General features: G+C 45.7%; 1 protein-coding gene across 1 annotated transcript; it reads right to left on the bottom strand.

The window, feature by feature from the left end:
• Positions 1-13833, bottom strand: LOC136301898 (tRNA N(3)-methylcytidine methyltransferase METTL2-like). Its single transcript, XM_066205137.1, has 9 exons — positions 13738-13833; positions 12116-12207; positions 8091-8452; positions 6781-6830; positions 6096-6156; positions 4829-4968; positions 3974-4080; positions 3713-3778; positions 1-2040 (listed from the first exon to the last, which is right to left on the bottom strand). Exons 1-9 carry the CDS (start codon positions 13824-13826, stop codon positions 1889-1891), a joined length of 1119 nt encoding a protein of 372 aa, XP_066061234.1. The 5' UTR covers positions 13827-13833; the 3' UTR covers positions 1-1888.
• Between the last annotated feature and the right edge of the window lie 4854 nt (positions 13834-18687).

Raw genomic sequence — 18687 nt, forward strand, 5'->3', positions numbered from 1 at the left:
TGAGATAAAAGGTATTTACTGTCAGAGACACGGAAATGCCTTTCAAAAGCCACAGTGCTGGCTTCCTCTAAGAAATTAAACAAGAGTGCAACAATTAAACATCCTGCAGATTTCTGATCAAACAAAGTGTCTCATCTGCTTGGGTTTAGCACATCACCATGTCAGGGCAGTTTGTGACCCGAGAGCTGCAGCCAGTAGAAAAAGCAGGTAATTATTTATAAACCCTGGTCCTGTTAGCTGCTTTTGATCTGCTGCACTCAGAAGGTGCCCCAAAACTGGCATCAGCAAACTTTTGAAAACCTGAACCCTACCTGAGAGGAATTTACAGCACCTGAGCTATTGTGTACTGGTTCCCTGGAGGACATCCCTGTGGACAGTGAGGGCAGAGCAGCAGCATTTGCTTTCTCCACAGGTTTTATCTCCACACCTTGAGGCATCCAGGGAAAGCTGGAACAGAAAGACTCACATAGTCTCAGTTGCTGCCCTCAGATCAATGTATTTTAACTCATGGATTGGCACACACCTGAATGACTAGGAAATAGCTCCACAAGATAAGCTGGCCAAGGGATTCGTATCAGTAAGCAGCTGCAGAGAGGAACAGATTTGTCCTTCCTATGTATGTTCCCAAGACGAGAGTACACAAAACAGAGATAAAGTCAAGAGCTCTCCTGTTTCATGTGGAAATTTGGAGTATGAACAAGTTGCTACTCAAGTTGCTCACTTGCTGTAAGACATCATGCCTTAGGTTAAAACCATAAATAATTTTTAAAACTCAGACCAGTAGCATGACATTTACATGGCTCCCTTCTCAAGCCTGTGCTCTTCAACATCCACATTAATAACCTGAATGCAGGACTTGAAGGAATACTAAGTAGGTTTGCTGTCTGCAGTAAACTGGGAGGAGCTGTTGAGTCTCTCAGGGGCAGAGAGGGCCTGCAGAAAGACCTTGACAAATCAGAGAAATGGGCAATCACCAATCATGGGAAGTTCAAAAATGGAGAGTGCTGGATTCTGCATGTGGGAAGGGGCAACCCTAGATGTGTGGATGGACTGGGGAATGAGGCTGGCAAGCAGCTACAGGAAGGGACTCTGGAGTCCTGGTCCATGGCAAGCTCAACATGAGTCAGTAGTGCCCTGGCAGCCAGGAGGGACATCTGTTTCCTGGGAGCATTAGGTAAAGCATTCCTGAACAGGCAGGGGATTGTCCTCCTCCACTTTGGGGCAGCCTCACCTCAAGTGCTGGGGGGAGTTTTTGGCACCACAACACAAAAAAGACATTAAGCCACTAGAGAAGGGCCATGAGAACGGCGAAGGGCCTTGAGGGGAAGCCATATGAGGAGCAGCTGAGGACACTTGTTCTCTCCAGCTGGAGGAGACTGGGGTCAGACCTCAGTGGGATCTTCAACATCCTGAGGGACAGCAGAGGGGAAGGAACCAATCTCTTTACTCTCCTGAGCAGCAATAGGACTTGAGGAAATGGCTGGAGCTGTGTCCAGGGAGAGTTAGGCTGGATATCAGGAAAAGGTTCTTCACACAAAGGGTGGTTGGGCACTGAACAGGCTCCTCAGGGAATGGTCATGGCCCCAAAACTTTGAGAACTCAAGGAGGTTTGGACAACGCTCTCAGGCATGGGGTGGGATTGTTGGGATGTCCTGTGCAGAGCCAGGAGCTGGACTTGATCTTCATGTGTCTTTCCCAACTCAGTATGTTCTGTGATTCTGACATCTAAAATACCGCTTGTTCTACTCTCAGGGCATTTGTTCTTAGAAAAACTCAGTTGAAGTGATGCCAGGCATGGAACAAGGCACTGAGGTCCTAGGTGTGCAGAACTGCATCACACACGTCACCAGAAGGAGATGAAGAGGCTCTGGCCCAAAATCCACATGCCTCATGGCTGGAGGGCAGTGGGCTTGCAGTACTTGCACTGGATCCACACCCGATACATCGTCATCTGTTTCCCACGGTTCACTTGCAATCGCCGATCAACCAGATTCTGGATTTTCTCCAGCCCAGCTGTGGTGAACAGATTATCTAATTCATCTGGAAGCAGAGAGAAGGACACTGAGGAGACCATAGCTTTTCTCTAACTGATACCTGCTCACACTGAGGGCTAAGCTAAGCTGAAAATGAGCCAGAGGAAACCCATGGTCTCACCCTGGCAAGGAAATGATCAAACAAGACTCAACTACTTTATTGGGGAGTTTAACATCACAGTTTCTCAAGTTTGCCTTCTAGCAAAGAAGAAAATAATTATCTGGAGTACATCTAGAATTATAGAGACTTGACAAAGAAAACAGTAGCACTTTCAAATATGGGTACTGCTTCTAGTAACCAAATAAGGAGCATCTTCTGGCAAGCTGGACAGAGCCACTCCTTCCCCCCCGCCCAGAGGAATTTCAGAGTCTGCAAGGGCAAAGAATAGGATCAGACCTATGCTTTTAAACAGTGGCAGTAAGATCTGTGCTGCCAAGGCTGGAGGGGAATGGGATTCATTAAGGTTAAATTTGGGAAAGAAAAAAAAAAATCCTTAAAACCCACACCCTGTTGGGGCCCAATTAATGCACTAAGAGCCCTTGAGGCTTCAACAAGATCATTGGCAGGTATTCCTGACTAAGCAAATAAGTCTCACAGTGCCCCAGTCCTGCGGAGGAAGAGAGCTTACTCCCAAAGCACGTGGTTTGTCTGAAGTTTCTGTAGGAAAAGTATGACAGGTCTCAACTTGTGCTCCTTTATCGGGTGCTTTCCATGGTGAGGTGTTTGCCAAACATGCATTAAACATTAATTTTGTTGTGCCAAACAAAACTCGTGCAGTGGGGAACAATTCAGTTGTGCCACTGCTCTAGAACTGACTAGAAGCGCACAGAGGCCTGTAGTGGAGGGACTGGAGGTGCAGCTGGTGATAAACTGGGAGAATAACAACTGCTGCTTACAGCAAGCAGCAGCAGAACTGGAGGGGCTGCCTCAGCTCCATGCTGAACTGTGGATGCAGCTCCATGCTGAACTGACAGCCAGGTCAGAGAAGAGATTTTTAAATATCAGGCAGCAGCAGAGTTTGTGGGAAAGCAAGCCACATAACTTTCCCACACTGGAACTGTGAGAAGGAATTAAAACAATTTTTGCAACTGGTGTTTTGAACTAGCTGTTTACTTGCAAGATGTTTATGAAGAGACATTATTTATAATTAGCCAATAATGGTGAGGTGTTGGTTTGAGGACCAATCATGTCTTGCTCTCTCAAAGGATGTGATGTACAATAAACGAGGCCTAGGCTCCTGAGAAGCGTGTCATGTGTCGTTATTTAGCCAACCCTAATACAATAGCAACACTGAACCACACCATTTTGATTTCCTTAGAGGAGAGCAGGAAAATTAAGGGAAGTTCTACTAAGTGGTATCCATTTCCCTCCATCATCTGCAGCAAATATACAAGGAGAGCTCCTCCAATCCCACCCTTCCCAGGGTAGCAAACACACCTCTTAACAGACTCTTCCTCTTAAAGGATTTTCCACTAAGAAATTGACCATGCCATGCTTGTACCAGGAGCTGACAAACCCAAGCCACTGTTTAATTGGTAGATACTTAACATTTCACAGTGTTCCAAGAAAGAGGCTGGAAAGATCTAGTGGCCAAACTGGAGGGCACAGGGACAAGAAGCAGTGAGGAGAGTCAGAAGGATGTTTTTCGATGGTCAGAAGCATGTTTCTGGCCTCTTACCTTGTGTAAAGAAGTAGACTCTGGTGCCATCACCTCTCACATAGAAGTTATCAGACAGACATTGTCCTAAGGGCAAGACAGATATAAACAGTTACCAGTGATCACTTAAAAATCAACAATTGCCATCCAACAACAGGCGCTTCTCCAGCACACATTGTGCTTTGGGGAATTAATGACCTGCCTCCAAACAGGGCAGACACAGCTCCAGAGAAGCAGAATCTACTAGTGATAGGGCAAGAGTTCTCAGCGAAAAGGAAATACCTTTCTTAAACCGAAGTTGGGCGAGATCATAACGTCCGTAATCTCGTAACAAGATCATTCCCCCTGGTTTCAGAAGGCGACTCAGTCTGGTCACAATGCACTGCATCCTGAGAGAAGAACAAACCAGCAGTGCTCAATATGCTGCAAAATCATGCTTGTTTCCTTCCAAAAAGATGGAATAAAGTTCTACATGTTTCAGCTTCATATAGAGAGCTACCCAAAGTGAGCAGCATTCTGAGCTCTCCCAGAGCATGGTGGGTTGATTTTATTTTGCCTCTATTTTTTGACATTCCCCGATTTTGCTTTTTTTCCTACAAGGATAACATCCTGCCACAGCAGGGATTAACTGCTCTCTATTACTGATTACAAAAGATCTCCACTGGTTTCTGTAAACCAAGTAATAAGTGAGCTTCAAGAGAAGTGTTGTGAAGTAAAACTAAAGGGAACAAAAGAGACTAGTGCAGGTTGTAACAATTATCACACTAAGACCACAGCATTTTACTTACCTTTCTTCTGAACCTGAACCCTTCCGTCTTGCCACCTCACATGTGAGAAATTCAACTACCTTCTGAGCCTGAAAATCCAGCAGAATACTTTCCAAAGTGAGTGCTCAGTGTGGCTGGGACTCAGAACAGTGACCCCAGCAACAATCACCATTAGCCCCTTAAAGTCACCCTATCCTCTGCCAGAATTGGTTACAATAGCAAATACCTTCAAATTTCATTTTCTGAGGCTTCATGGAAAACTGGACCACAAATAGAACAAACTTTTAATTTTCCTTGATAGGAGACTATTAAAGAACTCCAGCTGTAGAAGAATTATCTTCTGCAATCAGAAGGAATTATTAAAACTTACTTCTCTGGGAGAATTGCTGAGAGGACAAAGATAAGAATAACAATGTCAAGACTCTCTTCTGGCATTGGGAAAGGACTTTGGTCATTGCACAGGTCATGGACAAATGCAAAGCAGCGAGAAGTATCATATTCTGAACTGTTCTGTATTTGAGGGAAAAAAATTAAGAACATTAGTAGCAGACCCTGATCTCAGTATTAGCTGGACTACATGATTAGTATTACATGGAGTATTTTAACTTTCACATTATCAAGAGGTGTGTCCAGAGATCTGGTTCAGCCTCACTGGACTTCTGTGTCAGGTGCGAAGTGTGAAAAAATATTTACACACAAGAAATTTACAAAGGGTTTTGGTCTCATTACAATCAGCATTGAAAAAAACCTGCCAAACTGATATTGCAATTTTAAGATCAGAATTTCCACTAACTCTCACTAAGAAGTGAGAGATTTATACCGATAAATTGGAAACTTTTACGTAAGTGAGAGCATCAGGGCACCTCTCTGCATCATTGAAATCAATATTCATTCTACCCAGAAGCAGATATTCCCTATACCCCAAAAATCAAACTTGGTTGCCTAAAGTTACAGTCTTAAAAATCAGATTTAGACATCTTTAACAAGTTGCATACTTTTCTAAAGCTGCTGCTACAGATTGCAGAAGCTTCTACAAACAGTGCTTGTGTCACATCCAGAGGAGGAAATGGATGCTGTCTTTGGTGCTGTGCTCCCCTCTCATCTCAGGAAGTGACTGATTGCATTTGATACTTCATATATTCTCAAGAACTGAGAATATTTGTCCTTTGACTATATTCCAGCCTCCTGCTTGACAAACATGACCTCTCTTCAGCTGCCTGTGCAGAAACAATCAGGTCATGTTCCCAGGACTGTGGTGACAGTAACACACACACACAAACCAAAAACAGCTTCAGTTAAAAAATAGCCTGAATGTTTTCAAGGTTCAAGTTTGTTTTCAAGTTACTCAGCTAAAAGAACACAGTATTGAGAAAAGTACTGCCAACCACAGGGGAAGAAAATCTGGCTGACTTGTTTGCTGCCAATGTGACATTTCGAGAATTTTACTTCCCTAATTTCTACAGTCTTTGATGGCTCATTTTCCAGATTTCCCAGTGCAAGGGTCAGCGACAGGGCTCGCTAAAACCAGAAAGTTGCCAGCGCAGCCAGAGAGTCACTGGCAGCTGGAATAGATTTGTGTTAATGGGTAATTGGCCCCAGATACTTCCCACATTTTCATAAGTCACCAGTGAGATTACCTGGACAAGATCCACAGCTGTTGTAGAAAAATCACAGCAATAAACAAACAGGCCTGGGTCACTGCAATAAATCAAAGAAACTCATCATTTGTATCAAGGAATTAAGGAGTGTTTCAAATGCACAGAGCCCAGAAATCCTGGGCTTTAGTTTCTGTGCAAAATCTGATGGATTCCATTGCTCCCTTATGCCCATTATTCTCATATGGAACAGACTGCTTCCTTTTCTTTCTGGATCCAAAACCAAGGGCTTCCAAGTTCAAAACACAATGACATGAAGCTGCAGATGGCAAAGATACCATTTGCATTTGGGTTTTCTGAGACTATCTAAACTAGGAACACATGGAACATTCTTCCAATTCTTTTTCAGAGGCTGGTATCTCATGCAGGTAAAAACCTACTGAGAATTACTTCACAGAATCCCAGAATGGTTTAGGGTGAGAGGAACATTAAAGATCATCCAGTCCCACCCCTGCCATGGGCAGGGACACCTTCCACTAGACCAAGGTGCTCCAAGCCCTGTCCAACCTGGCCTTGGACACTTCCAGGAAAGGGGCAGCCACAGCTTTTCTGGGCAACCCATGCCAGGCCCTCTCCACCCTCACAAGGAACAATTCTTCCCAATATCCCATTTAGCCCTGCCCTCTGGCAGTGGGAAGCCTTTTCCTCTTGTCTTGTCACTACTTACTTGTTGGTTTGTAAAATTGGGAAGACTGTATTCCCAGCCCCACAGCCAACCTGCATAAACAGAGCAGATGTATACAGTGAAAAAAATTCCTTCAGCACATCATGCAGGTAATTTTCAATCATCTGGCGACAGCCACAGAATGAAGAGGAATTCATGAGTAAAGCTGAGCATGGCAGTGACCATTCTTAAGTGTCCCTGCAAGATCCGAGCGTGTTAAGGTCTGAGGAACAAAATTACATGTGTTGGAAAACACTAAGCAAGCTCTTGTTGAAATCTTAATAACAAGCTACATATTATTACTCTTTTGGAAGCTGTTTTTGCTGGAAACCCAAGCATAACAACCAGTATGAGTCACTGAAGCACTGGCAAAGGCCATGGATGAGTTACATTCACCTCCACAGAAAATCAGAGCAACAGAGAAGTTAAGTTTGCTTAACTCTAATTACTCCTTCTGCTTATTCCCATTTGAAGAGATGATTGCTCATACAACTGGGTTTGGAGAACTTGCCTCTGAATATTTAAAAAATAAGTGAAACTGAAACAGACTGAGCAGGAAACACAACAGAAGATTTGCAATGACAAATATTAGTTAAACTGCTCAGGTGAGATAGGAAAGGCACATTGAGAATACCAAAGTCTGAGGAAATCTTAAGTGTCAGATTAAATTCAAAAATCAGAAGGACAATTCATACTAACTCTGCCTGGAAGGGCAGGACTTTCATATAATACTAAGTATTAAACAAATCCAGTAATATCTACAGTGAACAACTAGAGGTGGTAGAGCAAAAGGTCACAGCCAGCTGTCTGCAGTCCAAAATTAATAATTGCCACAAACTTCTCTGAGGTAAAGCCTGTATCAGTCTGGGATTTCCTGTTATCACAAGGCCCCTAAGGAACAAACCCAAGAGCATCTTTACACTTTTGGCTTCATTGCTTTGTTTCACACCTCCCAAGGCAAACAGGAGTCAGCACAAACATGCAAAAGATAAGTGACAAGGGAAAGCTTTATACAGAGTAGAAGAATGAACTTCTTCAAAAGATGACTTTAAAATGCTTGTTTGAACATCTGATAGCAATAGTTTGGCTTTTAAACTTGTAAACTTCTTATGGTCCTTGTGCTCTGCCAATTCAGCGTCTGAGCCAAAAGAATCCCAACAGATAAGTTCTAAACTATCCTCTGATTTTTGCATTTTACTGACTGAAGGCAATCATCTGCTCCCTTGTTGTTTGGCAGTGATACACATTTTTATGTCCCAGTCACACTGACACAAGGCAGGCTTTGATGTGTGACTTCAATTTACACCTCTTACCTCTAATATACGGTAAGATGCAGCTGCTCCTGGGTAATCCCCATCACTCTGACTCAGCTCACGGCCTTTCTGTGCAGCCAACTCCTCTGTGTGGCCTGCAGGTGGGCTTTTTATCAGGTTTAACTGACTCTGTGTCCTGGTTTCCAATGAGCAACGGCCATTTTCACAGCTTCCCAGCCCTTTATTCTTGGATTCTTCTGTGTTACTAAATCCTTGCACAGAATCTTCATTTTGGCTTGAGCTCCTGTTAGATGCCAGCTCAGGAAATTCAGTGAACAGCCAGTGCCTGTCCTTGAAGAAGCCATTTTCATGGATTTTATAGAAGTCATCCCAGTATTTCTTAGCATTCACCTCATATTCCTCTGTGAACACAAGCAAAAATAGGTCTCAGGGTTTAATCAGTTCAGAGAGTGAGGGATCACTGCAGATATCTATGCACCAACCTGTGTAATAAGTGAGATTATTGATTGGAAATCACCTTTTAAATTTGCAATCCCACATAAACACTCAGCCTCACGGTCACTTCATTAGGACTTAAAAAGTGAAAAGAGAGGAGACTGGTCTCCTGGTAGGATTCAAAGGAACCTGGCAACAGAAAATGTCTTTTTGAAAGAGACTGGAATGAAGAAATCTGGGGTTTACTTCCCTCTACAGCACTAACTTTTTCAGTTCATTGGAACAACTAATTTGGAGCCTGATGACATTAAGTGTCGAGCACAACTCCTGAGGAATTTTGTGAGAGCTGCCTGGTGCTGAAAGCTCCTATCTAACACACTGCTCCTATTTTCAGGTGGAGAAACACAAAAATTAGTCAACACTCCAGGCTTGGCAGGAAGCTCAGTTAGAATTTATAGAATTCTCCAGGTAACAGGACAGCATGTTTTCCACATTTTGCTGCAGTCCAGTCCACGTAACTTTGCTTTCCACAGTTCTTTGCATGTCAGAGCATCCCACATTTATGAACTAAAACAAAAGAATGGAGTCAACAGCGACCACTGCATTAAAGTACCAGTGGACAGGCTCAAGACGAACACAATTAATTTGAGCAGCAGCATTTTCATATCAAATCGGTCATTCCAGAAGTGAGATGAGTATTACAGGAAGCTGGAATAGCTCTTATAAAGCCATGTTCAAGTAAAATTTGAGTCACCTGCAAACTTATTTCCACACACTTCCACAGACTTCAGATCAAGTACAATCTTGGGGAACTATTTCTTCCATGGGAAGCTACAAATCCAAGCAACTTTCTATGACTTCACCAAAGTGATGAGTTTTCTGTCCTGGGAATTAACACCTAATTATAGCATCCTATGCTTGGAATCATCTAGAGACATTAACATCCATGGCCAGAAATCCCAACTGCATTCCAATAACAAGTAATTCCTCAACCACCTCTGCACGGCAACAAGTGCATCACTGAATAAAAATGATTGGAGGGCATTATTAGCTGAAGTTCTGCTTATTTTTTAGTCTTCATGAAGAACATAAAACTGTTTCAAAGTGAGACAGTAAAGTGAACCCTGGAAAAATATGTAGCATCAGCCAAATATAGACAAAAATGGCTTTAACAAAGAAGCACTAATCAGTCATACGTCTATTTTTAGTATGATCTATCCCTGCAGCACAAAGAACTATATATAAAAATAATCTCTTTACCTCAACTCCAAGGATTTTCTCCTTGTAAGAAGCCTAGTTCTTAAACCCCAAGCTGAAGGAAACTTTAATGTCTGATATTAGACACAAGCAGTAAGTTTGTAACATGATTTCACCTGAAGTCACAGTGAGCAGGGCCAGGTCAGTTCACTATTTGCATGGAAGAAGTCAATGACTGCTAATGCTGGAAGAAGTGCTATTGATCCAAACCTGGCATGCTCTGTCCTGAACTGCCTTTCTCCCATGTAGTAGCAATATGCAAGGCTTCTGGGGCTGAAACGCTCCTTCACCTAACAAAAATACAAATCCTGATTCCTGCCCACCTCCAACAATTCCACGACAGCCCGACTGCAGTGGAATACTTACCTGAGATGATGGGACAAAATTCCAGCTCAGCCATTTTGCCACATTACACTGGTGAACAAGACATTGGGTTCTTCCGTTTTTACATCAGTGTAAAATTCTGTTGGATGCTATTGAAGAGCTGTTATACTGCAAACCACATGTGGGGAAGCTTTATTTAAAGCTCATTTACCTTGGAGCCTGGTGTTTTCAAAGGCCTGAATAAAGGATCAGTAACAATATAAACACAAAAATTCAAGGGCCAGTGGACAAATATTATACAAGGAATGTATTTAAGTGAAAATATGACCATGTTAATTTTTCAGTAAGACTTCCAGCCAAAAAAGTTCACATCACACATGTTTCAGGCCCTTTTTGGGGTATTAACTCACAGTGCCAGCAGTGTGCAAGCCAGATTCCTCCAAAGACTTTCCTGAAAAGGACTCCTGAGTTTCTGCTCACCTTTGAAAGCACACCCCCAAAGCCAAGCCCAGACTCATACCTTCAGTTTGCAAAAGAAAAGCAAACAAAAGTAACTGTTCACAAAGACTGAAGAGAATCAGGGACCTCCTGAATTGCAAGAGGGGTAATTATGGAGCCTCAAAAGGAAACCAAGAAACTTGGACTTCTTTGTCTTTCTTTTCCCAGCCAGAAGACACATTTTCCACATACCCACAGAGTTTCCCTCCTTCTTCAGAACAAATCCTGACATCCCCAAGAAGTCCACAGAATAATACAGCCATAATGACCAATACTCTGCCTTTGTTCTCCTCTTCGGACATCCTGATTCTCAAACTACCAGACCCTTCAGGCACGTTTTCCTGGGCTGCTTTCCCTACTTTTCAGCCATCCCATTGTCTGCACATGCTTCCCAGTGAATAGCAACCATCAACAGTTGACTGGCCTCCATTGTTCAGTCTGGGAAATACATCATGGAGCTCTGACAAACTGCTCCAACAGCAAATTACTCCACAATTTCCTAGTTCCATATAGGTTCTCAACGCATGACAGACAGCACCCTTTAATGCTAACCAGATTTTAAAATGAACTCGACACAATGGGCATCACAATGGAAAACTGCTGGATACTTCAAGGAGTCCAAGAAATTAGGAGGGTTACTCTTTGGTGTAATTAAATTTCCTATTGTGAATACAACTGGAAGTGTCTCAATAGTTCCAGTAGTGCTCAGTATCGTCTTACGGGTGACACATGATTTAATTTGAACAAAAGGAGCAGATCCACCCTAGAGCTCGGCAGGGTATAACAAGATCATGATCAGACAGGTTTTTTACCATACCAAAGAACCATTTCACCATCATTTGAGGGATTGGATGATCTCTACCAGGTGTGGAGGAAATGCATTATTAACCATCTCAGAATGACTTCAGCCATGACTTAACTACAGCGCTGAGCACCTTGAGCCTGATTCAGAGACATGTAAACTGTACATTTTGGATTGATAAGTATCCTTTAAATCAAATAAAATAAAAACTTTGGAATCCCTTTGCTGTCTGTCTGAGGATAAACAAACAAGATAATTTTTCTTCCTCTGATGAAATAGTTCTCACGCAGTTTGTTTACTCTGTAGATACAGATATGGACACTATGTTATCAGACCCATTAAAGAGAAAATCAGCTCAAGGCTCACTCCACAACAAGCCAGCAAAAAGAGACTGCCTACCAGTAGTTAAGCTTTAAAGAGCAGAAATAAGCACAGGCAACAACTCTATGCTTGGAGGTTTGCTGACAAGAAAACTAACAAGTATTTAACATACCCAACATGACAAAGAAGCTCAACCCAATCTGACTGCACCCAGCCAGGAGGAGTGTCTAGTGAAGGTGGAAGAGGCACAGAGAGGTAAATTAAGAACAGAAAGGTTCTTCCTCCTCAATTTCCCATTATCAAACATGTGTTAATGCCTTCTGAGTGACTGGGAAAGGGGGAAGGGAGGAATAGATGATGCTCTGACCAGACTGTTCCATTCCTGGCACAAAGCCAAGACTTGCATGAAGACACTCTCCAAAGGTACCTTGTTTATCTTGTGGCAATAGTCGTGAGCTGTTCTCTTGAACTTTACTTCTGGCACTGGCTTCCTGCTCTTCTGACCATTCCACATTATCCCTGTTGTGAAAAATAAGATGAACTAGAGCTAAGAATGGTAGCACAAAGACACAGGGAAAGGTCTGGAGAGCCCTCCAAACGGACAGGGGTGCAGGTGTGGCCCCCAATTCCAGCCCAGCATCAGCACAGTCAGCACATGTGTGTCCTAGTCCTGAAAGAGCTCATGGAACTGCAAATAGAAGCGACCCTACATCTGTCCCATTTTGCATGCTCAGTCAAATTTAAAGGGAATAGATCCTTGCTAAAACCATGAGGGCACTCAGCACAAAACTACACAGCCTTTCCCAAGTTAAAACAAAAAAAGCAGTTGGGTTATTTGGAAGGTAAGTGTTAAATGAAATCAAATTATAAGAAAAATATGCAGGAAGCTTTAAAGCATAGATAATTATTAATTACTTCAATGCACATACACAGCTATGCAGTAATTAAAGTGATTTGCCTTTTTTCACTAAAACAAATGAATGGAAGGCAGAATACAAGGCCCACGAACCAGTTCTTGTCTCAGAAAGAATTAATCTTTTGATTTTAACTCATAAAACAAAGACTTAAATGGTAAGTCTGTGAAAAAACAGATGACTAAGAATTTCCACAGGAAAACAAAGGATATGCTTCTGTAACATACCTTTTGTATAGAATGGTCCCAGAAGGAATAACAGGCTGACACATATAAGTATCACTTAATTACAAATTAAATACACCTGATTCTTAACAAGGTATAGCAGCCAGAGACCAAAAGTGGATCTATTTACCCCAAAAATACAAAATACCTTCAGATCCCAAAAATAGAGAATATGGATGTTTAACTGACTTAAAACAACTTCTGTACCCCAGTAAAAAGCTCCTGTTCCAAGCACACACCTGGCACAACCTCCCTGAAGAAATGACAGGTTATGGATTTCTGACAGCATGTTATTTACCTTTATTAACCACAGCAATAAAACAATTGCTACAACCGCAGGAGCCTGAGAAAGCTACTGCTTCAGGAGAGGTTGAAAATGGCTCAGAAGTCCCTGTCGATCAGTCCAGAAGGCTCAGGACACCCTGGGGATCAATCCCAAAGGATAAGGAACTCCCAAAGGATCAGTTCCCAAGACTCAGAACCCCGCGGGGAGCAGTCCCAAGTGCTCAGGACCGCCTGGGGCTCATACCCGAGAGCTAGGAGGCCCTGGGACCAGCACTCCCGAGCACCGCAGAGGGCAGTGCCATGCCCTGGGATGCTGCTCCCCGTCCGGCCCGCAGTCGCTGTCGGGCCGCCAGCCCCACACCCGCGGCTCCCCCAGCCCGCTCCGCGCCCTGACGGTGTCTCTGGAGGCGCGTCCGGAGAGGAGGGCGGTCACCTCGGTCAGGACCCCGTGAGGCGGCGCGGATGGGCTCGGGCTGGCCCAGGTCCGGCAAACTGGAGAGGGGAGAGCGAACCCAGCCCGGCCACCCCCACCCCAGTGCCGGGCGCGGGGCGGCACCACGGGGCAGCAGCACCCCCGGACGGCTGATGGGGGTCCGGAGCGGGCAGTGGCGGCAGCCGTCACCCACCAGGCATTGTGCTGGAAAAGCCGGGCGGGGTCGGTGAGGAGCCGCCTCCCGAAAGGCCGCCGCTCTCGCGGCTCGATGGGCGCCGCCATGACAGGGCGGGCAACGCCGGAAGCGGAAGTGGCGCCGCGATCCGACCCGAAGGAAGACTGCGTGTGGCGATCACGTGGGAGAGGTGGTCAGGTGGGGCGGTGTCGCGGGAAAATGTCGAGAAAGGTCCCTGAAAAGGCCTTTCTGGAGTTTATCCCGCTTTTCAGGCTGTCCCGGAGTGGGACGGGCTGGAAGGGACCACAAGGGTCCGTCTGGTTCAGCCTTCCTGCTCCAGTAGGGTCATTCCAGAGTACAGGTCATTCCAAAGTACAGAATCGCAGAAAGGAAGGGACCTTAAAGCCCATCCTGTTCCACCCCCTGCCATGGCTGGGACACCTTCCATTAGCCCAGGTGTCTCCAAGTCCCGTCCAGCCTGGCCTTGGACATTTCCAGGGATCCAGGGGCAGCCACAGCTGCTTTGGGCAACCTGTGCCAGGGCCTCCTCACCCTCATGGGGAAGATTTTCTTCCCAATATCCCATTTAACCCTACTCTTTCAAATTGAACCCATTTTCGCTTGTCCTCTTGCAACAAGGCATAACAGGTTCAAATCCAAAAGATTTGAATGGATTGTCCAGGACTGCCTCCAGACAATTCTGGAGTATGTCCAGCAATGAAAGCCCAACACCCCTGCGCAATCTGCTCCAGTGCTTGGTCACTGCACAATGAAGAAGTTCTTCCTCGTGTTCAGATCCTGGGCATCAGTTTGTGCCTGTTGCCTCTTGTCCTATTGCTCAGCACCACCAAGCAGAGTCCAGCTCCATCTTCTCAGCAACCCTTAAGACATTTATTTATTTGGCCTTCTGGGAAGAGAGGGAAGATGAAGGAGGAAAGAAGGAAGTTGAGGAGGCCACTAAGGTGATCCAAAGGAGAGAGCACCACTTGTACAAGGAAAGGTTGGAAGAATTGGGATTGCTCAGCCTGGAGATGAAAAGCTCTGAGGTGACCTAATTGTGGCCCTTTCCAGTACCTGACAGAACCTGGGGGAGAGAGACTATTTACAAGGGCCTGGAGTGACAGGACAAGGGGGAATGGCTTCACACTGACAGGGGGCAGGGTTAGATGGGATATTGTAAGGAATTGTTCCTTGTGAGGGTGGAGAGGCCCTGGCAGAGAGTGTCCAGAGAAGCTGTGGCTGCCCCTGGATCCCTGGCAGTGTCCAAGGCCAGGCTGGATGCGGCTTGGAGCAGCCTGGTCTAGTGAAGATGCCCCTGCCCATGGGGGGACTGGATAGTCTTTAATGTCCCTTACAAACCATCCTGGAATTCTATAATTTTGTTCACAGTGTGCAAAGGGAAACACAGGGTGACCCACCTCTTTCCAAATTTTGTGGGGCTTCTTTCTGCAACACTTGAGGGAGCATCCATCCCTCCATCCATCCATCCATCCATCCATCCATCCATCCATCCATCCATCCATCCACAGTGGATGGTGTGGTCCCTGAGCTCCTGCGGGTGGCAACCGGAGGACGAAAGAGGGCGACATTGGCTCGTGAAACAGCCCAGCCCCGCTCAGCACCAGCCGCTGCACCCACGGCTTTGGAGGGACCTGCTACCCGGGGGGTTTAAACTGCACAGGACTGTGACATGACCGGGGTGGCACTCCCGGCAGTGCCTTTGCAAAGCAGATGGCAGCCGTGCAGATGCTTCTGGATGTGCAACCAGATATAAAGCTTTTCTGGAAATCTCATCTTGGGGCCCCTGTGTTTTGTGTATGTTGTTATGTAAGGCACAAATTCCTCAATAGAGAGGATCCCTTCCCTCTCTATCCCACAGAGGCAACTCACCTGATAGTCTGAAACAATTCTCTGGGGGAAGAGTTGCCAACTCCACCCATTCCCCAAATACTTTGAGGCAGAGGATTCCTCTGGTAATTGAAACTGCCTGAGCAATTTTTCCTACGGGCTGAAGAGGAGGAGAGTGGTCAGAGCTGTGACAGAGCCTTGTCCTGCTTTCACTGAGGTCAAAGGGAACAGAGATCCCAGCAGCCTTGAGAAGATCTGGACAAGTTATACCATGGGGATCCATCCCCATTTTTCACAGTGCTGGTTAGGTGTCTGGCAGGGAGGACAATTCACTGCCATTTATCATTAGCCAGAAAAGGTAAAGTTGACTCTTTCTCTGTCCCATCTGGTAAGAGAAGAGCTTGGCCTCTGCTCTTGTAGCCAGGAACATCTGAAACAAACTGGAAAAAGGGAAAAAGTGAGAATCTGGACTAAATCCGGGGGCAGAAATCCCTATCATAGCACGATGACTGTGGCACCTGGAGGTACAAAAAATAAGGTATTAGACTCTGCTGAGACAGGGGAGGACGATTTTACTGCTGCAGGACCCATCAGTCCCTCACCACCAGAGACTTGCTTCCATGTTTATCCCATGTGGGTGGGAACCACTGCAGTATTTTAAGGGAATTAGTTGCCTCATGTTAACATCACATTCTTGTCATCTGACAAATACCAGTACAGGCATGCAGGAGGCTTTTAACTAACCTGTTGGTTTCCAAAGATTTCTAGGTTTCCTCCAAGGAAAAAGACATTAGATATCTAGCCTTACCTTCTTCTGTCCTAAGGCTTCCAGCTTTCCTTGCTGGCCAGGTGAACCCTGCTGGCTGTGGAGCCTGGGATGGAGCTGAGGTCCTGGTTAGTGTCACTTTTGTGCCCTAGGGAAGCGCCCAGGCAATGTTTGAGTGCAGCAGGAAGTGTTGCCAGCAGCTGGAACAAGCTCTCCAGGGAGATTTCAGGCTTTGGGAGTGATGGCAAAAGGGCAGCTGGAGAGACTCCATCCACAGAATCCAGACTTCACACCTCCCTTGGCACTGGGGTCAAGTGAATGTCCTCTGTGATGAGGTCAAAGCCCAGATTATCCACAATGGTTTTGCTCTCTGTAACAAGAAAATGTTGGGAAACTCCTCTGCCTGCTGGCAGTCAGCACAGAGAAACTTGCCAAAAAGAGGTTGTTAATAATAATAATAGTAACTCCTTTGCCTTTCACCCACTTTTCCATCTCAGGATCTGAAGAAATGTAACCATAATAATGCAATGAAACTCTGTCTCTCCCAGAAGGGTTGGATGCTGAGGCCAAGGCGGATTAAAGTACCTTTCCATGGCCACTCATCACCCATCACCTCCTTCAATGCTCCCCCAAATGTACAGACACAGCCCCTTCTCCAGTGCCTGGCTGAGACACACCGAGTTCACACTTTGCCTCTCTGCTGTGTAATGCAAAGCAAAGATTCAAGCCAAGCTTAAGGGGAGAGCAGAAATGGAGAGAATTTAAGCCGTGCTGAGTGCATGGTGTGTCCCATGCCAGAGTGATCCAAAGAGCATTGCAGAGACCCAGCAGCCTCCCTGTGCTTCTGTCATTGGGCTGCTTAAGGACAGGCCAGGTACAAGCAGGGAGCAAGGGGAAGGCCAGTCCCCTCCTGTGGTGTGTCCTGAGCTTCCTGGAGCTGGCTAAGGGGATAGCTGGATATTGTGGATGTCAACTATGTCCCCAGGGCTATGGGGGAAGGTGGAGTTAGTCAGTGGGGTGATATCATAGAGTCATGGAATGGTTGGGGGTGGAAGGGATCTTAAAGACCATCTCATTCCACCCCCTGCCATGGGCAGGGACATCTTCCACTAGACCAGGTTTCTCCATGCCCTGCCAAACCTGGCCTTGAACCCTTCCAGGGATGGGGCAGCCACAGCTTGTGTGGGCACCCTGTGCCAGGGCCACCCCACCCTCACAGGGAACAATTTCTTCCCAATATCCCATTTAACCCTGCCCTCTGACAGTGGGCAGCCGTTCCCCCTTGTCCTGTGACTCCAGGTCCTTGTAAAAGAGTCTCCCTCCATCTTTCCTGTTAACTCCTTCAGGTCCTGCAAAGCCACGATTAGGTCACTCTGAAGCTTTGTTTCTCCAGGCTGAACAATTCCAATTCTCTCAGCAAATACATTTGAGGAAGGGGAGCCCATAATACAACCTAAATTATTCTTTGATTTTGTGCTGAGAGAAATACAGCATTTTGTTTTTGGATTCTAATTCCAGCTCTTTCTTCTCTTCTTCTCCAAATCATAGGTTTTCTGCTCAGCGGATGCTCCAGATCCTGAACTATCGTGAAGTGCCGATGTACTCACCATCCACAGCCATATCCTTCAGTACCTTCTGAAGATTTTGTTCTGGAAAGTGGATTTCCATTGAGAGTGTTGGGACTTCAGCACTCCAACATTGACCTGCTTCCCTAGATTGAATGGGGAGATGTATTTCATTTCAGAATATTCCCTAGAGACCTAGAAAACCCCGTTCTGGTTTATAAATCAGAAAAAACACACATTTTGTCATCTTCTGGCTGCATTAGAAGTGCTTTGCTTATTTTTGGCGTTCATTAAGAGAAAACAGTTTACAACAGGAGCTGATGTGGTCCAAGGAAAGAGAGCATTTCAGCACTTCCACGAATTAAAGCAGCAGTAAGAAGAATCCCGGCCTTAAGTGTTGCTGTAGGAGCTGTGTAAATGGGATGGGTTTCAGGGTGTCCCCACTCCCTGGAAACCTCTGTGGGGCAAATGCCCCTGTCCAGTGTGGGAGATGATCACTCAGCAGCCCAGAAGGTGGAAAGCTTGGGCCGAGCACATACAGACACCACCACCTAGTGGTGCCGGGCTCCAACGGCCTCCATGCAGCCCGGAACTGGCATGTTCCACAGGGTTGGAGCTACTACCACTCGCAAGTGGCTTCTCCCAGCAAGCTGAGAGCAACCACGAAGTCCACGCCCTGCCCCAGGAGGGACCTCCGGCTGCTGCCTCTCCTCTACTCTGGCAGGCACAGCAACACTGCCTTGATTTTGGGGGGAAAAAAGCCACTCCAGACTCCCAACATCTGCTCCT

This window comes from Chamaea fasciata, unplaced genomic scaffold (assembly GCF_029207755.1).
Source record: "Chamaea fasciata isolate MVZ Bird 193981 ecotype frontalis unplaced genomic scaffold, bChaFas1.0.hap1 SCAF_27, whole genome shotgun sequence".
Lineage (NCBI taxonomy): Eukaryota > Metazoa > Chordata > Aves > Passeriformes > Sylviidae > Chamaea > Chamaea fasciata.

Excerpts from the sequence above, each read along its gene's own strand:
- LOC136301898 (XM_066205137.1), bottom strand. The coding sequence starts at position 13,826 with ATGGCGGCGCCCATCGAGCCGCGAGAGCGGCGGCCTTTCGGGAGGCGG. Across the intron at positions 6,831-8,090 it reads CATCTTACCGTATATTAGAG|GTTGGCTGTGGGGCTGGGAA; the intron begins GTAAGAGGTGTA and ends CTGTTTATGCAG. Across the intron at positions 2,041-3,712 it reads AGTCTACTTCTTTACACAAG|ATGAATTAGATAATCTGTTC; the intron begins GTAAGAGGCCAG and ends CTCTGCTTCCAG.